Genomic DNA, 13,151 nt, shown 5'->3' with positions numbered 1-13,151 from the left:
AACCACATATACCCCCAATCCCCCAACCCCCCCCATCCACCCACAATCCCCCCCCATCCACCCCCAATCTCCTCCCATCCACCCCAATCTCCCCCCATCCACCCCCAATCTCCTCCCATCCACCCCCAATCTCCCCCATCCACCCCCAATCTCCCCCCATCCACCCCCAATCTCCTCCCATCCACCCCCAATCTCCCCCCATCCACCCCCAATCCCCCCCCATCCACCCCCAATCTCCTCCCATCCACCCCAATCTCCCCCCATCCACCCCCAATCTCCCCCCATCCACCCCAATCCCCCCTACCCATCCACCCACAATCTCCTCCCATCCACCCCAATCTCCCCCTTCCACCCCCAATCTCTCCCACCACCCCAATCTCCCCCATCCACCCCAATCTACTCCATCCACCCCAATCTCCTCCCATCCACCCCATTCTCCACCCCCAAAGCCACCCCCAATCTCCTCCTCACCCCAAATCTCCCCCCATCCACACCCCAATCTACTCCCATCCACACCCAATTCTCCCCCCATCCACCCCCAATCTCCTCCCATTCCACCCCATCTCCCCATTCCACCCAATCTCCCCCATTCCACCCCCAATCTCCTCCCACCACCCCCAATCTCCCCCATCCACCCCAATCTCATCCATCCACCCCAATACCCCCCCATCCCCCACAATCTCCCCTCCACCCAAATCTCCCCCCATCCACCCCACTCTCATCCCATCCCACCCCCAATCTCCCCCCATCCCCCCCCAATCTCATCCCATCCCCCAATCTCCCCCCATCCACCCCCAATCTCCTCCATTCCACCCAATTATCTCCCATCACCCCCAATCTCCCCCCATCCCCCAATCTCCTCCCATCCACCCCAATCTCCCCCCATCCACCCCAATCTCCTCCCATCCACCCCCAATCTCCTCCCATCCACCCCCAATCTCCCCCATCCACCCCCAATCTCCCCCATCCACCCCAATCTCCTCCCATCCACCCCCAATCTCCCCCCATCCACCCCCAATCTCCCCCATCCACCCCAATCTCCTCCCATCCACCCCCAATCTCCCCCCATCCACCCCAATCTCCTCCCATCCACCCCAATCTCCCCCATCCACCCCCAATCTCCTCCCATCCACCCCAATCTCCCCCATCCACCCCCAATCTCCTCCCATCCACCCCCCAATCCCCCCCCCATCCACCCCCAATCCCCCCCCCCCATCCACCCCCAATCTCCCCCCATCCACCCCCCATCCACCCCCAATCTCCCCCCATCCCCCCATTCTCCCCCCATCCACCCCCAATCTCCCCCCATCCACCCCCAATCTCCCCCCATCCACCCCCAATCCTCCCCCATCCACCCCCAATCCACCCCACTCCCCCAACACCCCCATCCATCCACAATCCCCCCCCCCCATACACCCCCCCCATCCACCCCCAACCCCCCTCCACCCATCCCCAATCCCCCCCCATCACACCCACAATCCCCCAAACCCCCTCATCCCCCCCCATACCCCCTCTCTAAGTAAATGGCGGCTTGCCATCCTTTCCACCTCCATGTAGCGATGGCTCTTCCCGAGCTCTCTCCGAGCTTACATTTACAAGCACATTTCTTACATTGACATGCTAATCTCTCTTACATTGGCATGCTAATCTCTCTTACATTGGCATGCTAATCTCTCACAATACAATGGCCACCCCCACAGCTTCGTTCGTCAAGATTTACCCGATCTTACATTCACATGCAAATGTCATCTCTAGCCCCGCTCCCTGACCCTTGGGCTACACCCATCTCAAATCCTCCCTGCCTCAGCAGCTCTCCCGCTATATTTTTCACTTGATGATAATTGCTTGTGTTGCAATCGAAACGTCGTGATATTGTTATTATTTTTATTAATTTTATTTTTGTTCTATCTACGTGGCTTTACCGAAAGACCCAAATAATACAACTATCATTGTTTATTACGGTGCGTGTCTTATTTGGTTAACCCCTTTGGTAACACAAGGTGAATCGGATAAGACCACTTCACAGGTGAAGTTACGCTTTATTTATGAAATTACCTCTCAGCACCGCATTCGTATGCACGTGGTTGTGATCAATTCCGCACCTGCGTTTCACTTTTGGTGCCGATTGTTCTATAGTCGACATTACACATGTACAGCAAAAATGTATACAGTTCTTCAACAAAATCCACACTATCGCACTTGATTGCAATGGCTGCTCGCACAAAATACCCGACGATTGCACTTAACGTTATTTTAATAAGCATCTGCCATGTTCAATCCACTGCAGGATGACGGCCTCCCCCCATCGGGAATCCCTGATGGTCTTATAAACGTCACTATGCATCTCACTCCTGCACATGAGCTGATCGCATCGCTCCATCCCAATGGTGCTCGTCTTCTCAGGCACGTTCCAGTCCCTTTGGCTGCCATTCCCAAACCGGTCTTTTCCATCGGCCTTCACACCCCCCCCCCCCCTCCGAGAGATGCGTCCTTCCTCAAGGCCACTTTACCTTCCCTTAACATTCAATGTTTGACATCCAACTTGTGTTTATTCTCTGATCCATTGTCCCTCTAGTTCTCAGTTTATCTTCCCACTATGCACCTCTCCGGGCCCGTAGCGTCGAGTGGAATGGAGGAAGCCGAGCCCCCTGCAGAAAGTTCAAAGTCTTAGTCAAAAACAAAAAACTGTTGGCATATTTAAGACTGATGGTGTTTTTCCCACCCTCATTCTTTTCTCGTATACATAGCTAGAAAATGATGCATGGTAGACAGAGGTCATATTGTTATACCGGGTAGTCGTCAAAATGTTTAAAGATTCACAGTGACGATGTTGTACCTCCGAGTTATGTTTTTGGGACGTACACGTCGCTGGTGGACCAGCATTTATTGCCCATCCCCAGTCGCCTGCGGTAGTGGTGCTGCTGGGTCGTCTCCGGGAACCGCTTGCGGCCTCTGTGGTGCAGATACATGTCCCCAACATTGTTGTTCGCCAACGAGTTCCAGGATTTTTTTCCCCAGTTATGTTGAAAGAGTGGCGACATATGTCCAAGTCAGGACGGTGTTCCACCCGAAGGTGGTGTGTGTCATTCCTACGCAGCTGATCTTCTTGTCCTTCTCCGTGGCAAGTCCTATGTTTCGGAGGTACTGGTAAAGAACCTATTTAAACAGTCCGGCTACGCTTGTGTAATGACTTGACACTTGTATTCTTTGGGTCTTTCGGTAAAGTCACGTAGATAGGTTAAAAGAAAATAACAAAAAAAATCTACTTGGCTTTACCGAAAGACCCAAAGAATATGAATTCCTGCAGTCACGAAAGCTTTAAGTCAAGATTTGACACACTTCTCTTGAGATGGCATTTTATTGAGGACACGTTCACCTGACATCAGGCGGAGACCCCAACTGCAACAGCCCCGAGTCTCCTGCGCATCTCCCTTACATAGACCGAGGCCACACCCCCCCTTCTCGATAATTCTAGTCGACTCTGGACGCTCGCTCCCACCGGCAGACTCCACCGTCCTCTTCCGTCACCTGACCACGATCATTCCCGTAGCCACCAGTCCCTTCGCACTCACAACTGACTCCCCTGTCATTACCTCCCGTGGCCACTAGTGCATTAAAAATTCTGGATATCGAACGCTGTTTCCCCATCGACTGCCATTATATATTTGGAAGATGCGTTTTGACGGAAAGAAATTAGGCTTCAAGATATAGTCACACTTCAGAATGTAGCAAACATTTTTCAGCACGTTGAATGTAAAATCAAGTATTATATAATACGAGTAACAACTGAACGTAAATAGCGGAAAAACAATACTATACAGGACTTACATCCAAGGTCTCTTTTTTTGCAATTCTGCTATCACTTTCACTTCATGACCTCCATAAACGACATCTTAGCTTACTTGAACTGAAGAACATTGAAATAATTGTGAAATGGTGCACAGTACGCCGTGCTGTCCAAACCGAGCTTGGGCAGCACGGCGAGCTCAGGTAATTAGCACAGGATGAAAAGCGTGCCACGCAAACCACGTGGAGCAGCATATGTATGTGTGTCTGCTGAAAAGCAGTTTTAAAGAAATTAGTTTTCAATCTCGATTTAAAATTGCATAACTTCAGTGGCTTCCTCAATATTGGAACAGCTTTCCAGACGACCGCTGAAGCATTAAATGCACGCTCAAACGACACTATCCATTGTTCACCCCACCCCCCAAAGAAAAACACAATTTAGAGATAACAAAAATTCCGTGAATCCAAATTTAACGCAACGTATATGAAATTCGTCCCATAAATTATAAATTACATTATAGTAAAATTCCGTATATTTAGATGCTGTATGAGAGACGACTGTATTTCCAGGTTCTACTTTAATTCTATTATAAAACATGATTTATTGCCATGCTGTTGCAGATATCTGTGTAAGCAGTATTTTTTTTCCTTAAGATATCTTCTGTAATCCTGCACAGCTCTCTCTGGAAACTCACCACCCATCTACGGAGTTAAGTTAGATACTCATGACTGTCTTTGCTCATACATCTTGCATCATGCAGCATTTCTGCCATTTTCAAGAAGTCTCTTCGGTCAAGGCAGATGTCTATTAACAAAGGACAAAAAATCGTGATTGTTCCCACATTCTTATTTTCAAATAAAGCAGCAGATACTATGGACTCACAGGGAGTGTGTTTTGAACTGCACTTTACATTCATAGATTATAATAATCAACAACTTCCTCCACACTTTCATCACCATCCTAAATTTTATTATCCACAGCCTACTTTAAAATGTATTTCTTCTTTGTTTAATAATGTATTTCTGCCACAACCACATTTTACCGTGTCATGCTCTTGGTGGGGATTCTCCGAGTATGTCATTTGCATCTTCATTAGTGCTGCAAATAATGCCACTTTGTTGTTTAAGGCAAACACATTCACAGACTTTACCATCACGACTTTCAAGTTCACTTTTCTGGTCGTGCATCTCCATATTGTTCACTGATTTTCCCACAATGCCCGTATGGGGCTCTTTAAGCACTGTACTCAGTTCCGGGTTAAGTACTACGTTGGGATCTCTGATACCCAGTGCGGCACAGAACACAGTTGTCTGAGGATTCACAGCGTGCTTGGGATCCTGTGCTCTGGGTTTGTGAGGGCCATAGTCAGGAACTGTCTTCGCAAAATTCTGTGGCACACGAAGATCTCGACCAAGGGAACTGAGGGCCGTGGCAATGGCTTCCTTTGTCAAAGTATAATTATGTCTGTTGGAGAAAAACAATTAAATTCATAGGATTAACAAACAGTGAAAATCACATGGTAATAAAAAAAAAACTACTTAAGATAAGAACACTGAAGTGTTTGGCAGTGTACTAAAGTGGCAATAAGTTACGGTGACATTAATGAAGAGACACCTCAGATGATTCTCTGTCTTGAGTGAAGGAGCATGTATCTCAGGAGACACGTTGATTAAGTGGTCCATGGTCTTCAGTATTGCGAGCCACTCGGAATCATACTCCAGCTGCAGAGGAACCTCTGGGTCGTGTAACATCTCGACAACCTGATTGCAGACAACAATCCGAGAGAACTTTGTCATGAAAACCGATTGGCTTGTGACTTTATATTTTTTTGTTTGCAAAGTTGTGAATGTCTCATGCTTGGCGTGTATTTTGGTTACAGCATGCTCTGCCAACCTGCAGGAAATCTCTCTGAGGTAGGCACTTGTCCAAGGCCAGGAATTTTGTAACCTTGGGTTCGGCATCACCAAACCTCTGCTACACAAGCACAGGTATAAGAGGGGGCATTGGAGCAGTAGAATAATTCAACAAGTGGAAATAACATTTTTAAATTGGGAAGCTTGCACAATGAGCCCCAGTAGTCGGCTAGGTTCATTGGGTCTCTACTGCATAGCTTATTTCATGTCAGGCATTGACCACTTCCTCACGTTGTGCTGCACAAGTGCAGCGAACTTGACATGCAGGTGTGCTGAGAACCAGAAGGTGGGGCGCAGGTGGTGGAGCAGCTGGGCACCGGCTGGGCTGCCGAGGGAGTTTGCTTCCACCTCATTTCGTAGGAAGCGCTTGCGCCGCAGGAGCTCCTCGCGCTGCCCATAGTTGTAGATCCCACGGGGCCAGTCGTGAGAGAGAAACACGTCCAATGGCTGCTGAATCTAGAAGGCCAAGATTAACCGGCCATGGGTTTATTTTTTTGAAATGTATGTAATTTAAGAAATTCATTTATATTCTTTGAAACAGGGGTCCCCCAACCCCCGGGCCGCACAGCAGGAGGTGAGCGGCGAGTCCACGCGTGGCCCGCCCATTATTTTATTATTGACCACTTCCGTCCACGTCTCTTTCCCGCACTGTGCAATTGTCTCAGTCAGTTTTGGTAAGACCACAAGCTAACGCCGAGCCAAAATGAGTAAAAAACAAACGTCGCTGGAGAGCTTCTTTGAAAAGGGTGAAAGACCCAATGATGAACCCCCCCCCCCCCCCCCACACAAGTCAGTGAAAAAAGTGTCTTCCACGAAACCGATCCATGGTGCCAAAAAAGTTGGGGACCGCTGCTTTAAAACGTGCCTCTTTACGAATCACACATATTTATTAAAAACATTTTTTAACTGAAACAAAAGGTTCAATCGAGTAAATATTACAGCTGACCATATACCTGGTGCGTAAACTCACATTGGCTCAGTTCAGATACTTATAGCTTTCTTAGTTTTCTTGTTTGAGATAAGTTGCTAAACTACTGCAAGGAATTTGAAACAAACTTCAAGCTTGCCCCTCTGCTGAAAAATGTAGATGAGAATGTGTTTTCCTCACCTGCTTCAGTTTGATAACATCACAACTTCTCACATGGTAGACACTTCTGACTGTATCATTGTTGTATGGCGGGAACTCATAATGACCTGGGTTAGGGTTAGAATTATTCAACAATCAGCGTATGGGACTATCTATAACAGCTCATTATTAGTATTATTTTAAAACCAATTATTGAATGTGATAACAGATTACAGCAATAATTACCTTTGCAATAGTTGTGGACATTGTAAATTCCTGAGAGGCCCCCTATCCTCAGGCTGCCATACTTAACAATTCCAGCATATCCTGGAGAAAAAACACACCACAGTAGCTTGAACTCATACCACTGGACACACTATAAACTTATCCAATAACAGAGTTAAAATGCCTTCCATATAACACCGATACGCTTCCCAATATGCACACAAATGTTAATAAAACATTTCAAGACAAAACAGAAGTGGTTTCTTACCCAGGTAGTAAATGTTTGGTGCCACCCAACCACCATATGGAATTTCTTGTAAATGGTTCGAGGCCTCATGGTTACCACCAATGAAGATGGTCAACACCGGGGCCTTTTGTGCACCAGAATAGTACCTAGGATAGAAGAGGGCACATATCAGTACGTGTTGAAGTAATCTAGGAGCCCCAGAAAAGCACATGCTTTTTAGGGGCAGAAAATACAAAACAAATGCTGCAGATGGGTCTGCAACCTCCTGGCCCCCGTGCCATCTTCTGACAGTTACTTGTGAAAGCTGTGCATGTGCCGGTACTTGGCTGGCACGGCCATGCACTGCAGGTCGGTCTCGTCGCGTGCCGCTTGGAAGTCTCCACAGCAGAGCAGCAGGTCAACGTGCACGCCCTCCACGCGCTCCATGTGCTCCAGCGTGGCGAACACCTTGTCGAGCTGCCCGTGGCAGCAGCCTGCCACCGCCACCTTCATGGCTCTCTGGTGCACACAAGTACACCACAAAAGCGAGAATAATTATACCACAAAATTAATCCATAATCGACATATCTGAACACCAGAGGTCGCAAACGGGTTTTGATTCCTTACCCGTACCCGGCGCACCAGGGTCGCAAACGGGTACCCGTACCCGGCCGTACCAGTACCCTACCCGTACCCGGCTGGGTACCCGGCTGGGTACGGGTAGGGTACGGGTATCGGGTACCTGATTGCGACCTCTGGGATGAAGCCATGTTGCAGGCGCGGGTGGGTTGATTCTAGGAACTTGAATTGTGAGAAGAGACAAGACGTTGGGAAATGAGTGACAAACAGTTACTCACCAGTGACTCACGGTCTACCCGTACCCGTATCGGGTAGGGTAAGGGTATCGGGTACCCGGTTGCGACCTCTGCTGAACACCCCTGCTCCTTTGCCTAATGCAGGGGTCGGGAACCTTTTTGACTGGGAGAGCCATAAAAGCCAAATATTTCTAAATATATTTCATTGAGAGCCATATAGTGTTTTTAACGTATAATAAATTAAATATGTCCTACTTTTAATGCGACGTCTGGTGCTGCATAGTTTTGCTGATGGCCTTGTAGTCTGGTTCATACGTGGTGAGGTTGAGCTACGTGCAGGCGTGACCCGTGAAATTTATCTTCAAAACTAATTTCTATTCACTTTAAAATGACACAGTATTATTAAGTAATATCACAAGTATTTTAAAATCAGTTCCAAACAGATTTTTATTTATTATTTTTTCAACTCAAAATTTTCTGGGAGCCATATGCCGTCACTGGAAGAGCCATATATGGCTCGCGAGCCATAGGTTCCCAACCGCTGGCCTAATGCTTGCACGGACAGTCATCGACTTACGGACACAATTCGTTCCTGAGACCCGTTCGTAAGTCGGAACACAAAATGTACTGTACTTGCCCATGCGGTGTGTTGTGAGATGTGTTACGGTTCAAGAAAAAAGGGAAGCATTGTTATTGTAGATTTGCATGCAACGCTTATAAAATATATTATACAGTAAATGAAACATAACATAGAGTAACAAATATAGAAACAAGGATCAGTTTTACTTTACACAGGAAAGTTAACCATTGAATCCATAAGAGGTTTTTGGGTTAGATCGTGTAAATATATAAATGTGTCGTTAAACCCCGCCACCACCCGACACAGCCAACTAGTAAGGGTTGTCACGTAAATAGAACATGCCAATTCGTCACTAGTACAGCACACTGGTGTGTTGGAGAGCCAAGCCACAACATTTACAAACTGAGTACGACATTTCGCCAGTAATTACAACTAGCTTCATCAGGCGACAGCCAGATTTGTGAAGTGTTTCGTTCCTTATATAGAGGTGTAGATGTGTTGTTTCGTTCCTTATATAGAGGCGTAGATGTGTTGACCACCCTACGCCTCTATACAAGGAATGAAACACTTCACAAATCTGGCTGTCGCCTGATGAAGCTAGTTGTAATTACAGGCGAAACGTCGTACTCGTTTGTAAATGTTGTGGCTTCGCTCTCCAACACACCGGTTAGTGCTGTACTGGTGACGAATTGGCATCTTCTGTTTACGTGACAACCCTTACGAGTTGGCTGTGTCGGGTGGTGGCGGGTTTTAACGACACATTTATATATTTACGCGATCTAACCCAAAAACCTCTATTATGGATATTGGTCGCGAAAGCCTCCGTGTTAAATTCACCATTCAAATATTCCAAAGAACACAGGATGAGATGTTACTATCCTTTGTGCAAGCACTTCCAAGAGTTCATGAACAGTGAGCCTGGTGAAATTTTGGGAGCGCATCGTCAGTAGTGAACCTTTGGTTCCTAGGGTGTTTCGGCCTTTCATACTATACACCCTCCCCAAATGCGGCCAGCGACAGGGTGATCAATCCTACGCTTGCGTCCCATTCCCAATTAGTCATAGGAGTTGCCTTGTTGTTGATAGCCAACATCCCATGGGACTATGCATGGCAGGGGCGTCCTCCTCCCTGAGTCAAGCATTGTTGACTGCATTCAGACTCGTTTTCAAGAGGGCCCCGTCTGACAAATTTGTCGAATTGAGTACTGTACTGTACTCTACTCTATTTCATCCGATATATTTAGCACCGCCGTCTCTTCAGTCGTGGCACATATTTCAGTCGTTTACAGATGTCAATGCGTGCAAAGTATTCGCTTCAGATGTTTCCTTCGGATGTGCCGTGTACATCGTGGGCGTGTTTAATCATCATTGTCCCCGTGTGCATAACACGTGAACCCATTCGTCGGTCTGCCGCACGGGGCTCTTTGCACGAAGCACCCTGCCGCTTGCTGCCGCTTGCTGCAAGACGCATTCCGCACTTGGCTGGGATGCCACACGGCGACTCACTGCAGCAGCGGCAGCAGCAGCGTTTGACATCACTGCGGAAGGATTCCCTCCCCTTTGAACAAACCCCTAAACTCCCATCCATTGTAAATCTCGAACGGTAATCCCCCCTCCCCCCACCTTCTATAACTCGACACAAATCCCGGTTAATTTCGCAACGCACAGCATTTCTGGAACAGCAATTTATGAGACAGCTTGTTATCGTGAAAACACCACGAATGGCAGAAACGCGCTTACAGCATTAAAGCCGCAACACACACACGCGCGGGGTGTGGAGTTGCAAGTGCAACGATGAAGCATGCTGCGGCACGATCAAACCCTGCCAGCCGAAGTCGATTGCCCTGGCCGACAACAGTGTTCTTACACGATTTCAATCGGTGTTCCATTCTATCATTGCTCCGAGGCTTCTCTTGGCCAGTCCTCGCTGACCGAGTGGATCAAGCGCCGGCCTGTACGCCCGACGACGCGCGTTGTAATTACCGGCGAAACGTCGAACTCCAATTGTTATTTTGTTATTTTCTTTGAACCTATCGACGCGACTTTACCGAAAGACCCAAGAATACGCATTGCACATGTTGTGGGTTTTGCTCTCCAACACACCGGTGCGCTGAACTAGTGACGAATTGGCACGTTCTGTTTACGTGACACACCTTACGAATTGGCTGCGTCGGGCGGTGGCGCGTTTAACGACACATTAATATTTACGCGATCTAACAACAAAACCTCTTATGGATTACGAAGTATGGTTAAGCCACCCCCCTCCTACGCCCGGACATGGCATGGAGAGGCCTTCATCCAGCAGTCGATTAACCCGAGCCATAATAACCCCTCGGCCAGAGCAGCGCATTTCAGCGGCATCGTTCAGAGCCAAAGAGCCCCATCGCATAAAAGCGCACTGCCTGCCCCCCCATACGTGCCAGCATTAGAACGGTGCGAGCGGTTAGACGACAACATCACCGCCGCCACCACCACCACCACGCGAGCTTATAGGGCACGAATGCAGATGGGGAACAGAGGATGTTGCGATTACCTCCGTGTCCGAGTCGGCGAGCTGCAATGCGAGAGACTCGGGGCGAGGGCCACCCCAACCCAGCACACAGGGAAGCCGTGGGGAGGCTAATCACTCAGCCACTCAGCAACTCGCACAAACCCTTCCAGTTCTCCCACTCTCCACCGCTGCACGTGTGGCCACGACTGCGAGCGTGACGCGGGCAATTGTTAATATTGTTAGATCGGTAGTTTAACATTAATTGTGCAGTGTCACGTCGCGAAAATGTAGACCGCTTTTCTCTGCAACTGGTTTGGCCCAATGCACTGCAGGGTGGGCTCTCTGCAGTAAAAAATGCAATTGTAAAACAATGGCATTGAATTCGGGTGTGCCGTGTTATGGACTGATAGCAAAGGTGCCGAATGTGCGGTTTCACACAAGAGGGCAGCACTAACCCAAGCGGTCATTGTCAGTGCCTCAGGAGAGAGTTGATATAGTTTGGCTATTTCTCCTTTCAATGAGCGTAGACAACAGTAGTTGGTCTATATGGTCCATAGTGTGGGTTGCATGCCCATAGTCGCACTGTAGCTTGCATTTAATTTTCCAGTCACGAAGAAGATGTGCACATCGGCTTGTTGATGTTCTCATGCGATTCATGGTGACATATACGTGTCTTCGAGGGATGTGGAAGCCACGCGTTGCGATGTGTGGATCTCGAATGAGAAGTCTGCGTTATTCAACTCTGTTCGCCAGCGTGGAACAATGCGGATGTCCAGAAAAAAAGAGGGCTCTGTTCTAACTTGATGTGCAGCCTGGAATTTCGATGTTTTCCCTGACGTGGCAGGTCATGAGCCCGCGGTGGCTTTTCACCATTGCTTCTGATGAATGGTGTAATAAACACGAGGTGTGAGCTGCTTGCTGGGCTTGTCATTCGCTCAACCAGCAGGTGGCTGCACTTGCGTGCAGCGTGAAATGTGCTGCTCGGCTCTGGCATGGCAGGCATTCGTAATTGCTATTCGCCTTGGGACGCATGGGCGGTAATTATTACCACGAGGGGCATTACTCGTCAAGAAGTGTCGTAGCGGTGATTGTGAGGGCCACTTACCTCGCATTCAATCGCCCCGTTACTGTTGGGTATGCCGCTTTGAGTTTCATGCGTGTGATTTCAAAAGCGTGCTTTGCTTTATGGGAACGCTGTTTGACATGAATGGGGACCTCTGTTGAGAGCAGATTTACTTATAATGTCGATGAGACCATATTGATTAATGTGTGTTTTCTGTCCTTTAACTCTTACCACGTTACGAGGCATGGTTGATCCACTGCTTGATAAAGGTCTCTTCAAGTCACCACGACATCCACAACCAAAATGCGCAACTTTAAATAAATATAGACAACACGTTCTACTCAATTAAATCGACTTTTTAATAAATGTTTTCTCCTACAACATCAAAGTGCAGCGGCACATTAAATACGCACTAAAATGGCAATAGTTTAAAGCGATTTAATGCATGTTTTTATCTTTTTTGAAGGGGGTCTGACTTTTTGTGACGCCGTGTGACGAAGGGGGGGGGGGAGTCAAAAATCGTCCAAAATCTCGTGACGTCATTTATGGACGGCCCCTAAGGCATTGAATTGCCCGGGCGTCCATGAGGAGGCAGCAATAATTGACATGACGCAGCATTGAAGTCCATGCGCCCTGCCACCATGCATCTAACACAGCAGATCAGAAAGCAATAGCATAATCCCATCCTTGTAATGTATCATTATGCTGTTTCCCATCTCTGTTTCTCTATTTCCCGGGCATCGATGTGGAAGGGCTGCTGTGCTTGAGAGGAAAGCGCTAATGGCGAGGGAGGCCCAGGACAGGATGTTGCCGTAACAGATCACGGTGTTGGTGACGCAGCTCGACAGCCCACAGTGGCACCCACGGAGACCATACTCGGCTTTGAAGTTCACCCATCATGATTCTTGATCCCCCACCGCCAGCGAGTGACAAAATTGTTTTCGACAGATCCTAGACCTTTAAAAAAAAAAAACCTCCACCTTTGA

General features: G+C 48.1%; 1 protein-coding gene across 4 annotated transcripts; it reads right to left on the bottom strand.

Annotated features, from left to right (window-relative positions):
* Positions 1-3,400: 3,400 nt before the first annotated feature.
* On the bottom strand, positions 3,401-11,406 carry LOC133345047 (lariat debranching enzyme-like). Of its 4 annotated transcripts, none has more exons than XM_061555440.1 (9): positions 11,145-11,404; positions 7,534-7,736; positions 7,260-7,384; positions 7,013-7,093; positions 6,809-6,894; positions 5,932-6,156; positions 5,681-5,761; positions 5,402-5,547; positions 3,401-5,251 (listed from the first exon to the last, which is right to left on the bottom strand). In XM_061555440.1, exons 2-9 carry the CDS (start codon positions 7,728-7,730, stop codon positions 4,834-4,836), a joined length of 1,359 nt encoding a protein of 452 aa, XP_061411424.1. In that variant the 5' UTR covers positions 7,731-7,736; positions 11,145-11,404; the 3' UTR covers positions 3,401-4,833. The 4 variants fall into 4 exon arrangements, with proteins under 4 accessions (XP_061411424.1, XP_061411425.1, XP_061411426.1 ...); XM_061555441.1 differs by having other exon boundaries at positions 5,681-5,758; XM_061555442.1 differs by having other exon boundaries at positions 6,049-6,156.
* Between the last annotated feature and the right edge of the window lie 1,745 nt (positions 11,407-13,151).

The sequence above is a fragment of the Lethenteron reissneri genome, chromosome 21 (assembly GCF_015708825.2).
Source record: "Lethenteron reissneri isolate LAM-NWPU_2019-01 chromosome 21, ASM1570882v1, whole genome shotgun sequence".
NCBI lineage: Eukaryota > Metazoa > Chordata > Hyperoartia > Petromyzontiformes > Petromyzontidae > Lethenteron > Lethenteron reissneri.
Note: the sequence above shows the minus strand (reverse complement) of the source record. Positions and strands in the feature narration are given on the sequence as shown.